Source organism: Ictidomys tridecemlineatus, chromosome 1, assembly GCF_052094955.1.
Source record: "Ictidomys tridecemlineatus isolate mIctTri1 chromosome 1, mIctTri1.hap1, whole genome shotgun sequence".
In the NCBI taxonomy this organism is placed as follows: domain Eukaryota; kingdom Metazoa; phylum Chordata; class Mammalia; order Rodentia; family Sciuridae; genus Ictidomys; species Ictidomys tridecemlineatus.
In genome coordinates, this window is record NC_135477.1 from 92,813,708 (window position 1) to 92,834,951 (window position 21,244).

At 32.2% G+C, this 21,244-nt stretch overlaps 1 protein-coding gene across 3 annotated transcripts in view; it reads left to right on the forward strand.

The window, feature by feature from the left end:
• Nucleotides 1–21,244, forward strand: part of Xrcc4 (X-ray repair cross complementing 4) — a 247,045-nt gene that overhangs the window by 69,823 nt on the left and 155,978 nt on the right. For all 3 annotated transcript variants that reach the window (XM_005315659.5, XM_040271690.2, XM_040271689.2), the window contains exon 4: nucleotides 20,368–20,534. In XM_005315659.5, coding sequence (XP_005315716.1) covers nucleotides 20,368–20,534 — 167 coding nt within the window. The remainder of the gene's footprint in view (nucleotides 1–20,367; nucleotides 20,535–21,244) is intronic.

Consider the following 21,244-nt stretch of genomic DNA (forward strand, 5'->3'; position numbering starts at 1 on the left):
TTCTTTGTAGTTGTATATGGCAGTGGTGTCTATTTTGACATATTTATACAAACATGGAATATATCTTATTCTAATTAGGATTCCAGTCTTGTGGTCGTACATGATGTTTGAGATTCACTGTGGTGTAATCATATGTGTACATAGGAAAGTTATGTCAGATTAATTCCACTGTCTTTCTGATTCCTGTACTCCCTCCCTTCTCTTCATTCCACTTTGTCTAATCCACTCAACATCTGTTCTTCCCCTCCCTTCCTTGTTGTGTGTTAGCATCCACATATCAGAGAGAGATTCAACCTTAGGTTTTCTTGGATGGAAATGTTTGTTTTATTTTTAGTTATATCCATATTGATCATTTATAATTTTTTTCTCATTATTCTCTTAACAATATAGAATAACCATTTATATAACATTACATTATCTTATGTATTATAAATCATCTAGAGATAATTGAAAGTACACTGGAGGATATGTATAGGTTAGTGTGAAAATTATTGTACCATTTTATATAAAGTATATAAATCCATTTGAACATGTATATATATTTTTTTACCTTCAAGAAGTCCTAGACCTGTCCACTATGGTTACTGAGGGATGATTGAAATGTTCATAAACCAATGTAGACAAAAGAGTATACCTACTCTCTAATACTAATGAAAAATCTTAAAGCAAATCTTTATTCTATAAAGAATGAGTCAATAGAGTAATTTTGATTTGCAGAGTATGTTGAAAACCCTTCAACATTATCAGTGTCTTGATCTTTTTTATTTTTTGCATGTGAGTGTAGGAATTGGAACTTTCCTGACAATGTTGTATATTCATCTTTGGGGGTATATCAATAGAAATATGCTTCTAGCTGACTCCAGATCCTTCCTTTGTAGATATTGAAAGGCGTTCTATTTGCTGATATCTATCAATCAAGAAATACTTACAACTTTTCTAAATGGGCCTTCTAACCATATTAAACTATATTTAATTAATTTATTTAAATTAATTAGTTTATTTAAAGAACACTTTTAAACTATGATTCTTTAAGGTCTTTTTGACAATAATGAGTTTAGTTATTGGGGGATTAAATACAGATGATTAGTGGAATTTCCATGGTCACTTTTTATGATTAGATTAACTAATGAAAATATAATTGGAATAATTAAACTAAATCTAGGAGGATAGAAAATGTATAGTGTGTTCAATTTACTTATATTTTCTTGTTGGATTTTGAGGATGGTCTTTCTTTTATAGAATTCAGTTCTGTTTTTCAGAAGTGTCATATTGAACTATAAGAAAATATACCTTTTTACATATCTCACAAAAGTACTTTTTTATGAAATTAGAGTAGAGACTTGTGTTAAAAAGAATCATAGGGCTGGGGTTGTGACTCAGTGGCAGAACAGTTGCCTCACACATCTGAGACACTGGGTTTGATCCTCAGCACCACATAAAAATAAATAAACAAAATAAAGATATTGTGTCCATCTATAACTAAAAATATATAAAGAAAGAAAGAATCATAGAATACTCTTGACAAGGAAAAGGAAATAATATTCCATCCAAGATAGGGTGGTTCCTCTAGCTTACTCACTGATGAGATAACAATGGAAAAATTTGCATCACTGCTCTTTCTCTGTTAAATTATGAACAAGTTCTTCTTGTGATCCTGTTTTTATGTTGTGTCTCACAGGTTCCAAACATTTCTTCTGGAATGTTCCCTTTCCAGTGTAGTGTGTAGTGTGTAGTGATGATGTATGGTGTCTACCAGAATGTTTTCTGTTCATGTTCCAACAGTGACATTTTTGTGATAGTTCTGGTTTTATGTTTCAATATTCTTCCAGGATATCTACATTTTGTTATTTCTAATTTTCACATGGAGAGAAATAGTTCTTAACCTCTTCATTTCTTTCTGTTGAATTGGCTAGAGAATAACAAGGCCACAGTGCGAGTATTTAGGAAATGAGGTATCTTTAGGATATAACTATATATTCTGAAAGGCTGCCGTTCTAAAAACTATTGCCTTGATATTCGGAGTCTTATTATGGTCCTATGTATCAATATCTCAATTTTTTTTATGCTGCTAACAGTATCTCAAAAAATGTGCTTATTTATTTTGAGCTTGCTATACTTGTAAAAAATATTTGATTTGATATTAGTGAGTACTTTTTTATAACACTTTTCATACTATATAAAAGTTATTTCTTAATCTTTTTTTTGCATTCTATACTGAGTGTTAACTACACAGAGTCACAGGTATTGCTTTAGGAGTTTTCTGTGAGGCAATTATTATAAATACTTAATATCTAAATTTTATGGTTTGCACCTGGAACAGCCCTCCCCCAAACCTCATGTTTTGAAAGCATGATTCCCCATGAAACAAGGTTGGGCTTTTAGGAAGTGATTGGATCATGAAGGCTGTAACCTTATCAGTGGATTAACCCATTTGACAAATTAATGATAATTTGAATGGATTGCTGGGTACTAACTGTAGGCAGAGAGGATGTGACTGGAGGAAGTATGTCACTGGAAGAATGGCCTTGTGGACTTCATCTCTTCTTGTCCCTGTGTCTCTCTTCCTGTGTCTCTCTTTCTCTCTGCTTCCCACCTGCCATAAACTGAATAGCTTTCCTCCACTATGTTCTTTTGCCATAATGTTCTCTTCTTGGAATCATCGAACCATGGACTGAACCTCTGAAACCATGAGCTAAAATAAATCTTTCTTCTTCTGAAATTGTTCTTGATATATATTTTGGTCATAGCAATGAAAGTCTAAATAAAAAAAGAATATTTTTTTAGATGGTAGGGTCGATTTGTTCAGGAATCCCAAAATCATAAAGGAAGAGATCTACATAGATGAGCTTTCAAGATGGGAGTGATCAGAAATATCCATATAAGCAATTATGATACTTTAGGGGAAGGTAAGGACAGTTTGAAATATATCTTCTTTTGACCTCTAGTCATACCTGGCTTTTATTTCCTAGAAGACTAATGTATGATGAACTGGAATATTAACCTCTGTCCCATTGAGGAGAATAACCCAACCTTATAGGACCCTCCTTCTATTTGCTTAAATCACTACTTCCTAGGTGATTCAAAGAGAACATGAAATCTAATAGCTGCTTTCACTGATTACATAGAATACTATTGAAAAGAGTTTGGTTAAGTCACTTCAGAAGCCATTGGCCAACCTTGTACCCAGTTCTTTTATGATTTCCTTTGAGTCGTGTGTTTTTCTAGTTAGGAATACTTGGGTGGAAAATTTGAATTTATTCATAGCATGAACTTGTAAAACCTTGCCATAAATTTGAAGATGTTTACTTACCAACGCTAAATATTAAATCAAAGTATAGGAGCTATCTTTTAAAAAAAGGGCTCTGTATGTGACAGGCACACTAGGTATCATATTCCCTTCCTCTGTTTATCCCCAAACACTGATTTTAAAATCTATAATAATTTTCTAAGAACTTGTATTACATAACTTATGTAAACTGATTTATTAGGGGGAGTGCTCTATTCCCTTACAATATCATAACCATGATGTTTATAACAGTTGAACATAAGTTTTATATATATATATATATATATATATATATATATATATATATATATAAATTTAACCAGTTATTATTATTTTTAGTTGTAGTTGGACACAATACCTTTATTTTATTTATTTGTTTTTATGTGGTGCTGAGGATTGAACCCAGGGCCTCGCATATGCTAGACGAGTGCTCTACCACTGAGCCACAACCTCAGTTCAAGTTGTCTTATATTTTTATTTTTGCATTGTTATACATAATAGTTGTTTTACTGATTCGTAAGTGAATATTATACAACTTTCCATTTCAATCCCTACAACTTTCTCTTTGAATGTGCTTGACTTGAAATTCTGAGTCATTCAATCAAAGAAAAATTATCATTTTAAATGTTTTTTTGAGCTATCAATTTTGTATTCAACATTGTTTCTCCATTATTTGATTTTTTAATGTAATTCTGAGTCTCAATAAATACTGTATTTTCAGAATGCCACCTTCTCTTCTATTGTGTCTTCATTTTAATTTTTGGAATTCATCCCTTAGTACCCTATTGAATGAATTTTGATTACTAAATTTCCAAAATACAATGACCGCTATACCATTTGAACATTTTCTTGGTAATGGGTAAGTGTTCTCATTTGAAATTGCTTTATAAAATACAGTTTGTAGAAATAGAGGTTTAGTATTCCAAAATGATTGATTTCTTTTGGATACAGCTAAAACTAAGTTTCTAGTTTTAGTATTTGCTAATAGCAAGGTGCTATTCTATGTAAAATGGCTTATTTGCATAATTATCACAAAGCATTTGTTATTTCATGTGAATGGACATTATTTTATTGCATACAGGAATTTTAGTGCTGCCATATTTTAACATTCTTGTCTGACAACAATTATATTCTAAGTTGCTAAGTGTGAATATTCAGGACTGTGATATTAAGTCATGGTTTGTATTAATTTTTCTGATATGAATTAACATCATCAACCTTATAAAATACTAGTGCTCTTTTTCCATTTGTAGGAAGAATATATTCTATCTGATTTATATTTTTATAATAGACAGCTATGTTCATATATGTCATAGGAACTAAGAAAAGAATGTTGAATTTCAAATTTTCACATAGGATTCTACAGAAACTTACTAACTACATTTCACCTATTCACTATGGTATTATCATCTATAGTCTTAGATCCAGAACTCAAGAATTGAATTTATTACTTTATTAACTGTTTTGATTTACCTATTAGTTGTCCACTAGAAGCTCATGTGTGAGACAGTGCAAGAAAGTTAGAGGTGAAATGATTGGGTTATTAGAGCTTTAACCTAATCATTGCACTAATTCACTGATAGGGATTAACTGGGTGGTAACTGTAGGCAGGTAAAGTGTGGCTGAAGGAGGTGGATCAATAGTACCTTTGGGATATATTTTTTTGTCAGCGGTGCAGGGTCTCGGTCTCTCTCTCTCTCTCTCTCTCTCTCTCTCTCTCTCTCTCTCTCCCCCTCTCCCTCCTGGTGTGATGTTCTGAGCCGCTTTCCTCTACCACACCTTTCTGTCATGATGTCCTGCCTTACCTCAGGCCATGAGGATTGGAGTCGACCATCAATGGACTGAGATCTCTGAAACCTTTATCCCCCAAATACCTAGTCCTCTAATATTCTTTTCAGATGTTTTGATCATAGTGGCAAGAAAACTGACTAGAACACTAACATGATGCCAGAAACATTGTAAATTCTCAATAAATATTACTTAGTAGCAGCAGCAGTAATAGTAAGTAAATAGTAGTAGTAGTAGTAGAAAAATGTTATGGTATAATTTTTAGATTTTTTATCCTTCTTCATTCCAGTAAAAACTGCTTAGATTCACCTATTAAAATTAAAATGATAAATTTTGGTCTCATCCCATAATAAAAATATTTGGAATAAAGTGAAATATATATTTATGTATGTATTTTTAAGTGACAACTTATGAATGAATAAGCATTATTATTCACTTATAAATAATATATGTAGACATTAGTAGACTTTTACAAATATGATATTACTCTGTTGGTAGTCTAAATTATTTGGCCATGGTAAATGCCACTAGTTGAAACAGATTAATGCTTACAACATAGCCACCCTTGGTTTGTCTGTTGGTTAGTGTTAAATTATAATCTATATTAATCATTTTAAATCTTTGTCCAATGTCCCTTTAAGTATAATCCACTCACCCCTTTATTCAACCAACAGTAGTTTTGGGGTGCTAAAAACATGTTGATAATGAACTTAGACATCTCTCATTGGAATTTTTAATTGGGAGTTGGTGGGTAGTTAATAACAGAGATAACATAAAGTAAAATACAGTCAAAGTTATTTTAGTTGGTAAGAAGTGTTCATAAGTAAAGTAAGGCAAGATGATTTGATATATGAAGAAGGATAGAAGGCTTTTTTTGAGTTTTCCCAGTAGGGAGCATGGGGTTATATATGTCTCACCTTCTAGGGATGTATCTTATAACATGCTATCTTCTTTACTTGGTCTAATTTGCAAAGACACCTATATTTAGAAATTAGTGTATTTTTTTGTTTTTTGGGTTTTTTTTGTAACAGAGATTGAACTAATTGATCCACATTCCAAGCCTTATTTTTTGTATTTTTATTTAGAGACAGGGTCTCACTAAGTTGCTTAGGGCCTCTCCACTGCTGAGGCTGACACTGATCTCACAATCCTCCTGCCTCAGCCTTCTGAGCCACTGGGATTACAGGTGGGGGCCACTGCACCCAGCTAGAAATGATTTTAAGAGAAAATAGGCATAGAAAATACTGGGAAATGAATCTCAATATAAAGGTTAATAAAGTTGTAGTATAATTTGATTTCCAGACAAAAATCACTAAACTTCTGTTTATTTAATATTATTAAGTAATTAAAACAGTGCTGTTAGCAGATATGATAGAAATAATGAAGATTTCCTGCAACAGGTTACCTCCCCAAATTTGTGGGCTTTCTACTTTATAAGTTGATTATTGTCTCCTTACTTTGAAACAGCCTTTAAGATAGGTTTCAGTAAAAACAGATAAAGCTTATATGAAGAAATAATTTTAAAACAAAAGAGTAGAGCTCAGGGGGAAAAAAAAAAGAAAAAATGTCTTAGAAAAGCTTTTGTTTTAAAAAGTATAAACCTTAATTGTGAGCTTTTTAGTACTCAAGGGAAGGACAATTTATTACATCACTCTCAAAATCTATTATGTAATAAAGCAATGAGAATATCTGTTCATTTCTTTTTAATCATTTATTGATTGATGGATTCTTAAATGAGTCTCACCATATCACAGGTATTAAGCAACATAAAATAATGTTTTACATAACAATTATGGAGTTGTCTTTTCAATTAGCTTTTCTTTATAGGGACTCACTGAAATCTCAGGATCAAAAATTCTGAAAGGGTCAGAGTGCTGTGGCTTAAATATATAATAGATTCTTTTAGCATGGCAAGGAAACATGAGAAAAGAGCTTGAAGACTGGGGTTAGGATGCAGGACTGCAAATATTTTAGGACAGCAGATAATGGGCTTTGAAGTGGGTAGTTAGAAAAGATGAAACTTGAGTGATAAGCAGGCTACAACTACAAAGGGCCTTACCTTGCAGTCAGTAAGAAGGCTTTAGAATCTCAAGCCAGGATTGACATAGCCAGATTTCCATTTTAAAAGATTACTTTAGTAAATATGGCAAATGAAACAAGGGGACTAGAAAAAGCAGAAGGTGTAATTGAAAGGCTGTCACAGTAATCTAAATGACAGGTAATGGGGACTGAAACTAAGATAGAAGTAATTGAGATAGAGATAAGAGGACAGATTTTAAGTATTTAGAATGTGGAGTAGACAAAAAAAAATCCTGGTGATTAGATGGGGTGATAAGGAAAAAAAATCAAGGATGCTGTTCTTGATTTTAATCTGAGCTACTAGCTGGGCAAAGCTTTTGTATATTAGAGATATAGCAGGTTTATGGGGCAAACGGATGAGTTTAGTTTTAGATATGGTAAATTTGAGTAGCCTCTGAGACATTGAAATGGAGACGTTTAGTACAAAACTTAGTATACAGATTTGAAGCTCAGAAGACTGATCTGGACTAGAAATGGAGACTTGGAAGTCACCAGTGTACTGTATAATAGGCAAAACCATAAGAGTACTTGAAAGCACTCAGAGCTAGGATGGGGAGAAAGAGGAGCTCAGCATGAAGATACAGTCATTAAGGAACTGGCACAAAAATAGAGTCCACAAAGGACACTGATAAGAGAGAAAGGGGTATACGATTAAAAGCAGGCTGATTTTGTTTCATAGAAGCCAAGCCAGTGCAAATGAATTAAAAAATGTTACATGTCCTTTGGTTATGAAAATGTAGGTTACTGGTGCATGTGGTTGCAAGAATTTCAGTGTTTAGGGAGAAGGGGAGAAAGAAGTCACTTGGACGAAGGGAAATTTTAAAAATGTAAAACATTGGAATTAATTTAGATATTTTTAAAAAATGCACAGTGAAGTATAAAAATTTTCAAATGCCAGAGAAAGAATAGTTGACTTTGAAGCTTTTTACATGGCTTTCACAAACTGGTCTTGTTTTGCTTCTGCAGGTATATAATTTGCTATTTCCCATCTTAGTCATATATGGGGGGGTGAGGGGTTTACTGGAAATTGAACCTAGGAGTACTTTACTACTGATATTGGGTTACCCGCCCCAAGATGGCACCAACTAGGCTTCTCTTCCTGGTCCGTTTCCTGCTCTATGCAGATTAAGGCACCAATAAATAACCAATGGGCAACTTACAAAACCATTCTAATGACTGTAATCCAATGAGAATTTGCCTCCTGTCCTAAGGGGTTCTGCCTACCCTGGGTAAAAGGCTATGCTATACTGAAATAATCCGACTTCTCCAACGGGTAACTCCATGTCTCCGTTTTAGTTCTTTTAACTGAGCTACATTCCCAGCCCATTTTATTAAGTTGCTGAGGTTGGTCTCAAACTTGTGATTCTTCTGCTTCAGCTTCTTGAGTTCTGGGATTACAGGTGTGCACCACTGCTCTCAACAGCCATATTTTTAAAAAGGTTCAGATGTGCCACATTCATGCTCACATTTGAGCCTTTGCATCTGTTACTTTCTTCTGCCAAAAGAACTTCTGTATTCCTCATTCCCCTTGCATGGCTGTCTCTGATTTTGCCTTCAAGTCTTCATTTGGTGCCAGTTTACTCAACTGGAATAGATTCTTCTGTTATGTACTACCATAGCACTCAGCATTTCCCCATCATAACATCTATCATGCATTAAAGTAATTGCTGGGTGGGGTTGTGGCTCAGTGGTAGAGCACTTGCCTAGCATGCATGAGGCACTGGGTATGATACTCAGCACCATATAAAAATAAATAATTAAAATAAAGGTATAAAAAAAGTAATTTCTGATTTAATTATTCACCTCTTCTTTAATATGTTAAATGCCATGAAGAAAGGAAGCATCTAAAATGTCATGCATATTGCATTTCTAAGTGAGATATTGAATGAAGATGGGAAAGATGTGGAGTGGGATTCCTGAAGAATCAAAGAGAATTTTTTTATCTAGTGTAAAATTGGAGGAATGATAATGATTCTCCCCATGTAATAAGTATAGCTCTTTTACTAAAGTATTAGGCAAAGATATAAAGGTGAAAGAAGGCTATTCAATTTTGTCTTCGAAAATGCTGGGCATGTGGTATGCTGGGGAAGTACAACATAGGGGCACAAAGTAACAGAGAATCCTAATTGGGGTTTGTGGGGCTTACATGGAGTTATGTGTTACCATTTCAATTTTTGAGCATCTGTTCCAGTTTCTTGTTTCCAGTGCAAACTCACTTTGCTTCACTGTTCTCATAGTGCAGTTAAAAAAAAAAAGTGCCTATAGGGCAAGGAATAGAAGAGGGAATGTGGCTTACTGATCTCTCTGAGAATTGGAATTGCAATGTGACAATTCTAGAATATTAAAAGAAGTATGGAGTTGATACAAAATGCCATTGTGAGATATAATGCTAATAAATGGTAAAAAATAAAAATAAATACATAAATAAAACCTCTCAAAATCAGGGAGAACATTTCATTTCTTCATCCTACTTTCTAGTCTCCTTCTAGTATATCCTGTTGCTAGAATTTGCTTTTTTCTCAAGGCCATATATTTCTTTTTATTTAAATTGGAGATATAGTTGATAATTGATACTTTTATAATTTTTGAAGGATCACTGGTTTGGAGATTTTTAGTTTATGATAATTGATAAGGGAGTTACCGTTGACACAATAAATTTTTGATGAAAAATTTCTGATGCTGTTTCATCCAATAAGTACAGTGTAGTGCTTCCTTGTTTGAGGGGAGTGGGAAATTTGCATTAAGTATCTGCCGTTTTCAAATGGAAAATAACCAGAATGGTTTCTTCAGCATTTAAAAACAAAAGATTTTACTGTTTTAACTTTCTTAGTGAAAGTTATAAGAACCTAATTGTTGCTAAACAGGATAAACTGGTTTAAATTCTGAAAAAGAGTGATTATGTCATTTCATACTATTAAGTTATATTTCCTAAGTGTCCCATAGCATGATATTTTGTCACATTATAACTTTTGTGCAGTGTTTGTTTGTTCACTGTTTCTGTGAGCAACAGAAACTTTATAACAGAAACAGTGACTCCCCGCCCCCCATGAGATTTTTCTGTGTCATAGCCACTCTGGAATGCTATGTTAAAGTAATCAACCATTTTTCAAAGGCAGATCAAATTCAGTCTGACTAAGAACAACAATTTTTTAATGCTCTTAGGTGATTTTTCTTCCTTTTTTTTTTTCCTGTTGTAGCTTATTTACAAAATCATTCATGAGCAGCTTATTGATACTGTTCACAAGTCCATAGGGACATATCAGTACTTTGCAGAGGTTATAATTGCTTATGCAGGACCCCACTACAAATAGGTGTCAGTATAGATGAAAACAAATGGTCCTGAATGGAGGAAAATCATGGGTTCTACATCTGCAAATTCCACTGAGGATTGAAAATATTTGAAAAAATTGTCTATATGTACTAAACATGTACAGACTTTTCCCCAAATATTATTATTCCCTAAACAGTATAGTAAAATAACTTACATATCATTGACATTGTATTAGATATTATAAATAATCTAGGGGTGATATAAGCATGCAGGAAGATGTGCATAGGTTATATGTAAATAGCATGCTGTTTTTATAAAAAGGATTTGAACATATGCAGAGTTTGGTATCCAGGGGAAATTATGGAACCCATTGCCCCATGAATCCCAAGACATAACTAAACTTTGTTTCTCATATTGGAAATATATTATTTCTTTATAAAATAATTTAAAATTAATGGGGATGATGACATGGACTTCTTTGGGGGCTATTTCTAAGCTTACTACAGATGCTGATTTAGTTTTCTTTCCGACTGTTACAGTAACAAATGAACACAAATTTATTGCCTTAAAACAACATAAATTTAGTATATTATAATTTTGTAGGTTAAAAGTCTAACATAGGTTTTCTCTAGCTCTGATCATTGGGCTACATTCTTTTCTTGAGGCTTTACAGAAGTACACATTACCTAGCCTTCTAGAAAGCTACCTTCCATCTTCTAGAAACCACCCATATATTTGGTTCATGGCCATCTTCAAAACCAACAATTTATATCTATCTGCATTACCCATCCCTTTGACTGCAGATGAGGGAAGTTCTCTTATTTTAAGCATTTATATAAATTGAGCTTATCCAAATAATGTAGGATGATATCCCACCTCAATATCCATAGCTACAATCACTCCTGCACAGTTTCTTTTTACTTGGTAGGCAACATCACAACTTCTGGGAATAAAAGTCTAGACATCTTTGAGGGGGCATCTTTCTTTCTACTACATTTAGTAATAATTTGACCTTTTCAACTGTAAAAAAAAAAACCAAGTGACTAGAGCATAGGAAGATGAGAGAATGGTAAGAGATGCCACTAGAGATATAGTCCCAGACCAGATTGTTGTCTATGAGAGTATTTAAAAAGAGAATGGGATGTAACTAAATGAAGAAATGGATCAGCACAATTCTTTATAACTTTCTGGGATGTTAGAAAGATTACGTATCCTGTATTATAAATATAGAAATCACTAGTTATATGTGACTATTGAGTAATAAATATGACTGTTGTGACTGAGGAACTGATTATTTATTTGTTTATTTATTTGGTGCTAGCGCTTGAATCTGGGATTTTATTCATGTTAAACATGTCTCTACCACTGAGCTTCATTTGCAATTCTAAAAATTGAATTTTTAACTTCAGTTAATTTAAATTTAGCCAGGTGTGACTCGTGACTACTGTAGTTGAAAGAAATTTGATGTATCTTGGGAAAGGTTTTACTATAACAGAAGAGGCAAAATGAACAGTTGCTGGAATCACAGGGATATGGAATTATGGGAAGGTTTTTGTTGTTTTTTACATTGATAGTATTGACATATTTGTATTTATTACATATTGGTTAGTAACATACTATCACAAATTTAGCAGCTTAAAACCACATATATTTATTATTTCATGGTTTCTATGGGTCAAGAATCCAGACAAGACTTTTCTAGAATTCTTCTGAAAGCTGTAATTAAGTTGTTGGTCAGCATTGCAATCTCATCTCAGGATGAAGGATCTGCTCAAATTTGTGTGGGTGATTGTATAATTTAGTTCTTCTTTGGGCTTAGACCTCAGTTTCTTGCTACCTATGATTAATTTTATGTGTCAGCTTGATTGGGCAGTAGTGCTCAGATATGTGTTCGAACATTCTACATGTTTCTGTGAAGGTGTTTGGGGTGAAATTAATATTTAAAGCAGTGAACTTTTAAATAATCCAGATTGCTCTCTGTAAACTGGGTCAGCATCATCCAAAGGCCAGAATAGACCAAAACACTGACTTTGCCTGAGCAAGAAAGAATTTTGCTAGGGAATGGTCTTCAGATTATAATGGCAACATTGGTTCTTCCTGAGCCTCAGGCCTACAGGCCCACTCAGCAGATTTTGGAGTTACTAATTTCCATGAATTGTGTGAACCAAACCCTAAAATAAATATCTCTCTTCTATTCTCTTCTCTTCTCCGCACCTCATCTTTTCTCTGTATTTATTAATTTGCAGGCCACAAAGAATTTCATAATTTATGTTAACAAAGTTCTAACACAGATTCACTACACATATACATACACCCTATTGCTTCTTTGGTTTTCTCTGGAAAACCCTGTCTAATACACTGGCTGTTGGACAGGGTCCCCTCAGTTCCCAAATGATTGTTTATTAAAGGTTATCCTCAGTTTCTTGCCATATGAATTTGTCCAACATGGCTGCTAGTTTCATTGAAGCCAGCAAAAGGAGCTTCTGGTATACATAGCAGTCTTAAATAATTTGATCCCTGAAGTGACATAGATCCATCTTCACCATATTCTGTAGATAGAAGCCAGTATAGCAGCAGGCATAATCAAGGGGAGGAAATTGCATAAGAATGTGAACAGAAGAAGGTTTGGATAATCTAAACCATTTTAGAGGAAACTGAATTACCCTTTAAGCAGTCATTTCCTACCTATAACCTTCCAGTGAGTTTTTTAAAATAATTAAAATAAGTTCTGAACTTTTTACTATGGCCTACAAAGTCCTTCATTGTGTAGTTTTTTCTCTTCCAAATCTCATCTCCTCTGTTTTCCCTCTGAGTTTTTTTTTTTTTTTGTCTTATACTGGCTTTCTTTTATCCCTTGACTATCACTACCTGTACTCAGCTTCTTCCTACAGCTATCAGCTCTTCATCTTGAAGTATTTGTTCCAGTATCACTTATTTAGCAAGGGATTGTTCCCTGTATACAATATTCAAAGTTATTCTTCCATCTATTCACTATTACATTGTCCACTTTATTTTCATCAAAGGTACAGCTATCTGAAATCATTATTTGATCATTGTGTATCATTGGATTTCTTCATTATAATATAAGCTCCAGCTGGGTATGGTGGCAAACTATAATCCCAGCATCTTGGGAGGCTGAGGCAGGAGAATTGCAAGTTTAAAGCCAGCCTCAGCAAAATCAAGGTATTAAGCAACTAAGACCCTGTCTCTAAATAAAATACAGAATAGGGCTGGGGATGTGGCTTAGTGGTTGAGTGAAAAGTGAGTAAATACATTGTTTTTTCTTGTTCATAGTGATCTTTAATATCTAGCACATAGCCCATAGCCCATGCTCAAAAAATCTGTTAAGTAAATAAATGAATGAATATATTCTTTTCAACCATGTAAGAATGTAACACATACTCCTTATTCCTTTGTAGAATTTAACTTTAAACAGGATGGGTATGATGAGACCTAAAAGAGTGGCAGGTAATCCAAGGAAATATTTATTTATCAATATCTGCTACTAAAAATTAAAGTTGCAGGGAAGTAATAGTCAACCTTTCTTCTCCCCACCCAATTCAATTATTATTAGAAAATTCTCCTCCTTGATTGAGTCTATGTATACTCTAATTTATCATTATTAATTAAAACATATAATTAGACTAAGATAAATTCTCTAGATAGTACTGTATTTTGCATGAATCAAAAGACCCATCATCTCTATTTTAAGATAGTAATGAATTAACTTATGATTCTCTAATCCATAGACTTTGGGGCTTTTTGCTCTCAAGGTTTCTTTTACTCCCACCAGTGATTTTTGCAATTATGAAGACCAAAATAAGAATCTTAATATGATTTTAAAATGTCAAAAATATAGCATGACCTTAAAATGTAAATAATTTGGTTCACTATGATTATGATTCATCATACTTTGTACTTTTGGATTATTGTATTTTAATCATAAAAACCTATAGGATCCAAGATATTAAAAGCTTTGCTTGATAATCCAATTATCTTGTGTGTTTTTTTCAATAAACACTAAGAAATTTGTGTAAGAAAATATTTTATTTGGAAATGTGAGATTGTAGTCCCACAAATATTGTCTTCTTATCTCTTTAGGAGTTTTCATTGCTATTCTTTTCTCACGAGATAATGAGACCAGTTGTCAACTTAGATATGTTGCTACTGCTTTAAGATGTTCATTTGTGCTGTTCTTTATTTAAGTCAACAATGAAAATTTCAGAAGGTACACGTGAACAAGAGTTCACTACACAAAGATCTTAATACACATATATTAATTCAAAGTACTTAATAGTTGGTTATTATATAATTAGCTAAGGTAATACCATTTAGTCATTTCTATTTTACATAATTCAATTTTCTGTGTTACTTGAATTTTATCATTATGTGTTACAATATTTCTGTATATGCCAACAGTAGCTAAAATATTCTGCATTATAAACTACAATGAATAGATTTTGCTTTTTTTTTTTAAGTATACTCATACCTAAATACAGCAAAACTTTGTTCTCATACAAGAAAACTTAAAAGCACATCATGAAAAAAGTGATATTCTATATTACCATTACTTACCTTGAAATAACATTCAGACATCTTTATCCCTTCTTTTCCTTTAATTCTACATATTATTTCACAGGCTATTAATGAAAATTGGTTCTGCAAGATACTACTTTAATAATGTACCCAAACTGAAAACTTTTAGTTGATGTGTTCTATTTTGGAAATCAAATCACTTCTTGATAATCCTCCTTTCCCTAGAAACACTTAGAATAGCTACAAACTCTTCCCCAGGAATTAGTTAGTTAAGGTTATTTATAATATGTGTTTTGTATACTGTACCCATTCTTTGCACAGCCACTCCAAATAATGTAAAAACTTAGTACATGGCTTTATATATTCTTTTAAAATTGTTTCTTTAGCTTTAATTAAACCTACATATAACCACAGTTTTAAGTGCTATTAAGTAGTTTTAACTATGCCCTTTAAAAATTATACCAATAAATAAAATATACCTGAATTATTATGTTTTTGTTTTGTTTCATTTTTGGTGTTGGGTGTGGAATCCAGGGCTTTGCACATGCCAGGCAAGAGCTCTATTACTGAGGTACCTTCTCAGCCTTTGCCTTATATCTTTAAACAGCTTAAAGTATTTCATAGTTTGTCTTTACAGAATCACTGTCAAATTTCTTCTCTTTATTAACCCATTGTAATTATATTCCTTTATTAATAAGGATCATTCTAAAAAATTAATTATAAGATCTTTTTTTACATACTGAACATGTCTAGAGCTGGACAAGATTCTTTAGTGGCTTTGGAAGAAGTACATGATATGGCCCTCTGATCTCAAAAACTTTCAAGTGTAAAGGCAAGAAATGCATTTCTGAAATAACAAGGTAAAAACATAAGCAAAATGAATCCAAGTGATAAATTATGAGACTGAAGGCTAAAATTAGAGAAGTCGGGCTGGGCTTGTAGCTTAGTAGCAGAGCACTTGCCTAGTATGTGTGAGGCACTAGGTTAGATCCTTAGCACCACATAAAAAAATAAATAAAATAAAGGCATGCTGTCATCTACAACTACTAAAAAAAAAAAAGAAGAAGAATAGAGAGGTCGTGACTGGGGCTGTTGCTCAGTGGTAGAGCACTTGCCTAGTATGTGTGAGGCCCTAGGTTCGATCCTCAGTACCACATAGAGGTTAATAAATAAGATAAAGGTATTGTGTTGAAGGAGGAGAAGGAGGAGGAGAAAGAAGAGGAGGAGGGGAAAGGTGGAGGAAGGAGAAGAGGAAGAAGGAGAGGAAGAAGAGGAAGAAGAAGAGGAGGGAAGAGGAGGAGGAGGAAGAGGAGGAGGAGGAGGAAGAATAGGTCAGTGTAGGTTGAATTTGTTAAGAATTTGACCTGAGTTTTGAGGTGATGTGATAAGTGTGTGACATTTGATCTTGACTTGAAGGATTGGTAGATGGACACATAAACAAAATAAATAAAGCCTTGGCTGAAAAACATGGGTAAATTTTCTGAAATTGAGAATATCTAATGCAAATCACATTAAAAATGCTTAAAATTATTTATTAGCTAGCATGAACTATTAATAGCCAATTAATGCAACTTGCTGTGATTATCATTCACTTTTAAAGAGCTCATTGTCCTCAAACTTTTTATAAATAAAAATGAAAACATCTTAAAATTTTTGAAGATTATGGAGAGAAGCAGATTCCTATCTCCTCTGAATTCTCAATAAGATTGACTACAAAAGGAAAGTTATTTTTGTCAACATGTCTATGCAAAAGAAAACATGCTTTCAAAATGCTTTAATTTGTGATTTATGACTCTAGGTCAATAAATTGAAATCACTATTTTTATTTATTATTTTAAATGGTGTAACTAAGATGTGAAGGAAAGCTGTACTAATGCTCTACATGTTAAACAAGAAACTAGATCGAAAATCTAAAAATTTGTACAATATAATATAACTTTTGTGCTAATTTGCTAGTTACCAAAAAAAGATAGCATAGTTATCACTTTTTTATTGTGAACTTGATGTAGAGCTAGAGTAGGGAAATATTTTATGTTCCTCAGTTCATTAGGCTTGAGAAGAGACTCTTATTGAAGTTCAGTGCATATAGGCATATAGCCTCTTTTATCTGCAGTAGTGTGGACAGGCTGGAACAGCAGTCATGAAGAGAGATTACTTCCAAAACTGACTCTGAACCATGTGCAGTACAAGCAGAATACTCCAGAAGACACAGCCACTTTCTTACTTTCTCATTCATTTGAGAATAAAAAAAAAAGAACAGAAAAGAAAAAAGAAGGAAAAAGGAAAAGTTAATCTGGATATTTCAAGTAGAATCCTTTTCTTAAAGTTTCTGAGACTTCCTTATTTTTATTTTTGGCAGAACAGATGTTCATATCTTTGAAAGATCCAGAGAATGGTGAATGAAATTAGAAAATCAATATGTAAAATTTTGCCTACTCTTAAGAAGAAATTATATTTATTTTTTTTTAAAAAAATATGAATAGCTAAGAGAAATAATTAAAATTTCTCTTTTGGGATTTTGAATAAATAAGTTTGAGTCATAGTTTGATAGCAATTTTTATTAGTGATATAGAATTAATCCTTTATTTGTTGTCTAAGATAGAAATGTAGAGTGCTAACCCTGTATCTGTATCTGCATTTATGTTTTACAGATTGCTTAATTCAACATTGAATGTGAATAGGTTATTTGTCCATTTAGCATTTTGAAGCGTTCAAGTTCTGAAAAATTCTTTTCTACATGCCCATCTTTGTCAGAGGTGCTTGACAATTGTGATAAGAGAATTCTAGATAAATTTGTAGGCTATGTTTTACTGATAATGTAATCTGTTGTCTAAAAATAAAACAAGCTTAATTTTTCCTGTTTTACATTAACTTGAAAAAAAATAATGTTCTACAGATGACTTTGCCTTTAACTGTGTGTGTTTACAATCAGAGAAACATCATGAGGTGAATGTTCAAATTTACTTTCAAGTTATATATTCTTAATTTTTTTTTTTTTTTTTGGTTGTTGGTTGTTTGGTTTTTAGTTACGGTGGTCAAACCCAGGACATTATGCATGCTTAGGCAAGCATTCTACCACTGAGCTACATCCCTAACCCTCTCATTATATATTCTAAGCTGGGTGCTGTGGCAAACATCTGTAATCCCAGCAACCCCAGAAGCTTACCCAAGTTTAGTCCAGCTTTGGTAATTTAGTGACAGTATGTCTCAAAATAAAGAAGGATGGAGATATGGGGCTGAGATTTTGGCTCAGCATTAGAGCGCTCACCTAACACATGAGAGGCCCTGGGTTTGATCCTCAGTACCACATAAAAATAAATAAATAAAGTTATGTGTCCAGTTATAACCCCCCCCAAAAAAAAACTATTAAAAAATTTTTAAAAAAAGGATGGAGATGTAACTCAGATTCAAATCATTTCTGGGTTTGATCCTTAGGACCACACACACACATACAAAAATTAAGTTATATATTCTTTGTATAAATGACACTTCCTTATTTAAATTTATACTTCTTAAATTCAAGTCTTCTTGGCCATTTGATTACAAGTTTAAGATTAAAAATAAATCAGGTATAACAAATAGTCTGAATTTCATCTGAAAATACCTTTTTTTTAGAATTTTTACAGGTCTTTGTTTGTTTTATTAAGTATTTCTCAAAACTTAAATTAGGCCAAATATGTAAGTCTAATACAAATGGGTGCATTTGTTGTAATAAAAGAGATTTTTAAAAATCTGCTTTCCCTTCTTTTGTTAATAGACAAAACATGATGAGATAAAACAAATTAAAGGGTTAAAAAGACATGATGACCTGCTTGGGTTAATAACAAATGTACATATACAAATGAATGCATGATTTCTTTGTGGTTAGATCAGTAATATTTAGTACTCTAAAAATTTTTAAAATATACTAATGACATTAAAAAATGTAAATATCTATTGTTTTATTTTGCATTTTACATGAGTATATATAAATTCTTCTTAACACCTAGGAATCATCAGTATTTAGCCTTTTGGCAGGGTTTCTGTAATGTGAAATAATCTTCTACCCATATTTTCTATCAGAAGATTTAAAAATAAACTAGCAAACTTGATTTATCCAGAGAATAAACACTGAATTTCTATTTTAGTGGCTTCTAATTTTATTTGTAAATAGATATATTTCTTAGAACTCTCAACCATTGTTAATTTGTATCTAACATTTATAGAAATACTTTTTGAAAGGGATACATTTTGGAAATGTTCTCCTTAGATAAATGGCATAGTAGAAATCAGTGATCTGGGAGGCAAAACCAAAACAAACACCCAAACAAAACTAACAAACCCTTGGTTTTACTCTTCAGTGGTGTTAGAATCTTTCTTTGAAATTATTTATGTGTTTTGAACCTGATTCTTCCCCTTGCTGTCTGTTTAGATGTGATACCTTCTTGTATCAGGAAATATCCATAACAACATAGCACAGTAGAATCTTGACTCTGCCCCTTTAATAGATGGAATAGCTATTCTGGATCTTACTTACTAATCTATAACATGAATATAATGATAGTTTCTTTTTGGTGAAGATGAGTTTGTTTGTGCTCCATTGAAGTTTTACTTCATAATGATTATTATGCATATAATAATTATTATGTTACAATCATTCTAATTTTACTATTGAAGGCAATTATTATTACTAATCATTGCTTCATTATTATCATCAGTTATATGGATAGTGCCTGCATTTCCTTTAGAATTTCATATCTATTACCAAAACTGCATTATACTATTTTATTTTCAAATGTCTTCTAGTAGGGGAATTGTGAATTTGGGAGAGGGAGGAATTATGACATTTTTTAGTTTTACCTTCATGAAAAAACACTCAAGTTTTACACTTACCATTACTTTTGAAAATTTATATTAATAAGTTATAATCTTAGACAAAGAAGTAATTACTGTGTGCTGTCCCCAGGCTTAATAAATTTCTTAAAACTTCTAACTATTGCTGCAATTTTGATATTTTTTTAGTATTCAGTTATATGCCAGTTATTCCATTTTGCCATATATTTAGCTAAACCTCAAGTTAAAAATCTTCATGTATAATTCGTTATTCCAAGCAGAATGACTTAAAATTAGGCTTTAACAAACAGATGGTATAGTATGGCTAATGGTATTTACATTGCTTTCTTTTCTGAAAAGAAAAGAAAGTCACTCTACTTAAAATTTTAAAAACATTATTTTTAGGCTATTTGATGATTTATATGATAATTAGTAAAGAAGTTTCAAGGTTTTATGTTCACTTTATTTATATCTGATAAATGCAGTACATTTGATCTTTTACTTTTTCCCCCTCAGAAGAAATTATGTATTTTAAAATAGAATTGCTCCGGCTTGATATTATCTCCAAACTAATCATGTTCTCCTCTCATTATAGTTTAGAATTGGATCCTTTAATCTAGAGGAAGTAGAAAGCCCAGCTGAGGTCATCAGAGAACTTATTTGTTACTGCCTGGACACCATTGCTGAAAACCAAGCCAAAAATGAGCACCTGCAGAAAGAAAATGAAAGGTTTCTGAGAGATTGGAATGATGTTCAAGAACGGTGTGTACCCAATGTGCTTGCATTATAAAAACTTTGAGTTTCTTTAAATTATAGGTTTAAGTAATTATTTATAAATTTATAATATATGTACAATATCTTAGATGGAAAATAAAATCTGTCATTCATGATAGTTTTACTTAATAGTATTAAACCAAGGTCCTAATCACTATTGTGCATTATTGGTACATAAGAACAATTTTAGGTAATTTAGTGTTTGTTTGCACCACCAATCTTATAAAAAATAAGAAGTAATTGGACATTGATTATCTCAATCCATTATTGTAATATTGATTAAAAAATTTAGGTAGTGAGACTGAGGAGTAACTCCATAGTAGAGTATATACTCAAACATGGATAAGCCATGTTCAATCCCCAATTCCTTCAAAAAATACTAGTGGATATTTATAAGAAAAGATTAGTTCAGCTTAATTTATAGGATTAATAATGAATAAAAAGATCTGGAATATAAATAAGCACTGTCAATTCTCTATTTGGAATTAATAAATGGTAACTATTTTAAATGATGTTTTGATTCCTAGTAGAAACTTAATTCTCCTGATTTATTGAAAATTCATATTACACTATTCATAGTTTTTTAAAAGCTATTGAATAAAACACTCAGTAGTCTTTTATTTTCCTGGCCTTTTTTTCTTATTTTTTAATGATGATAAAAAGTTATATATTTTCTCAATTATTAACTTTTTCAACTA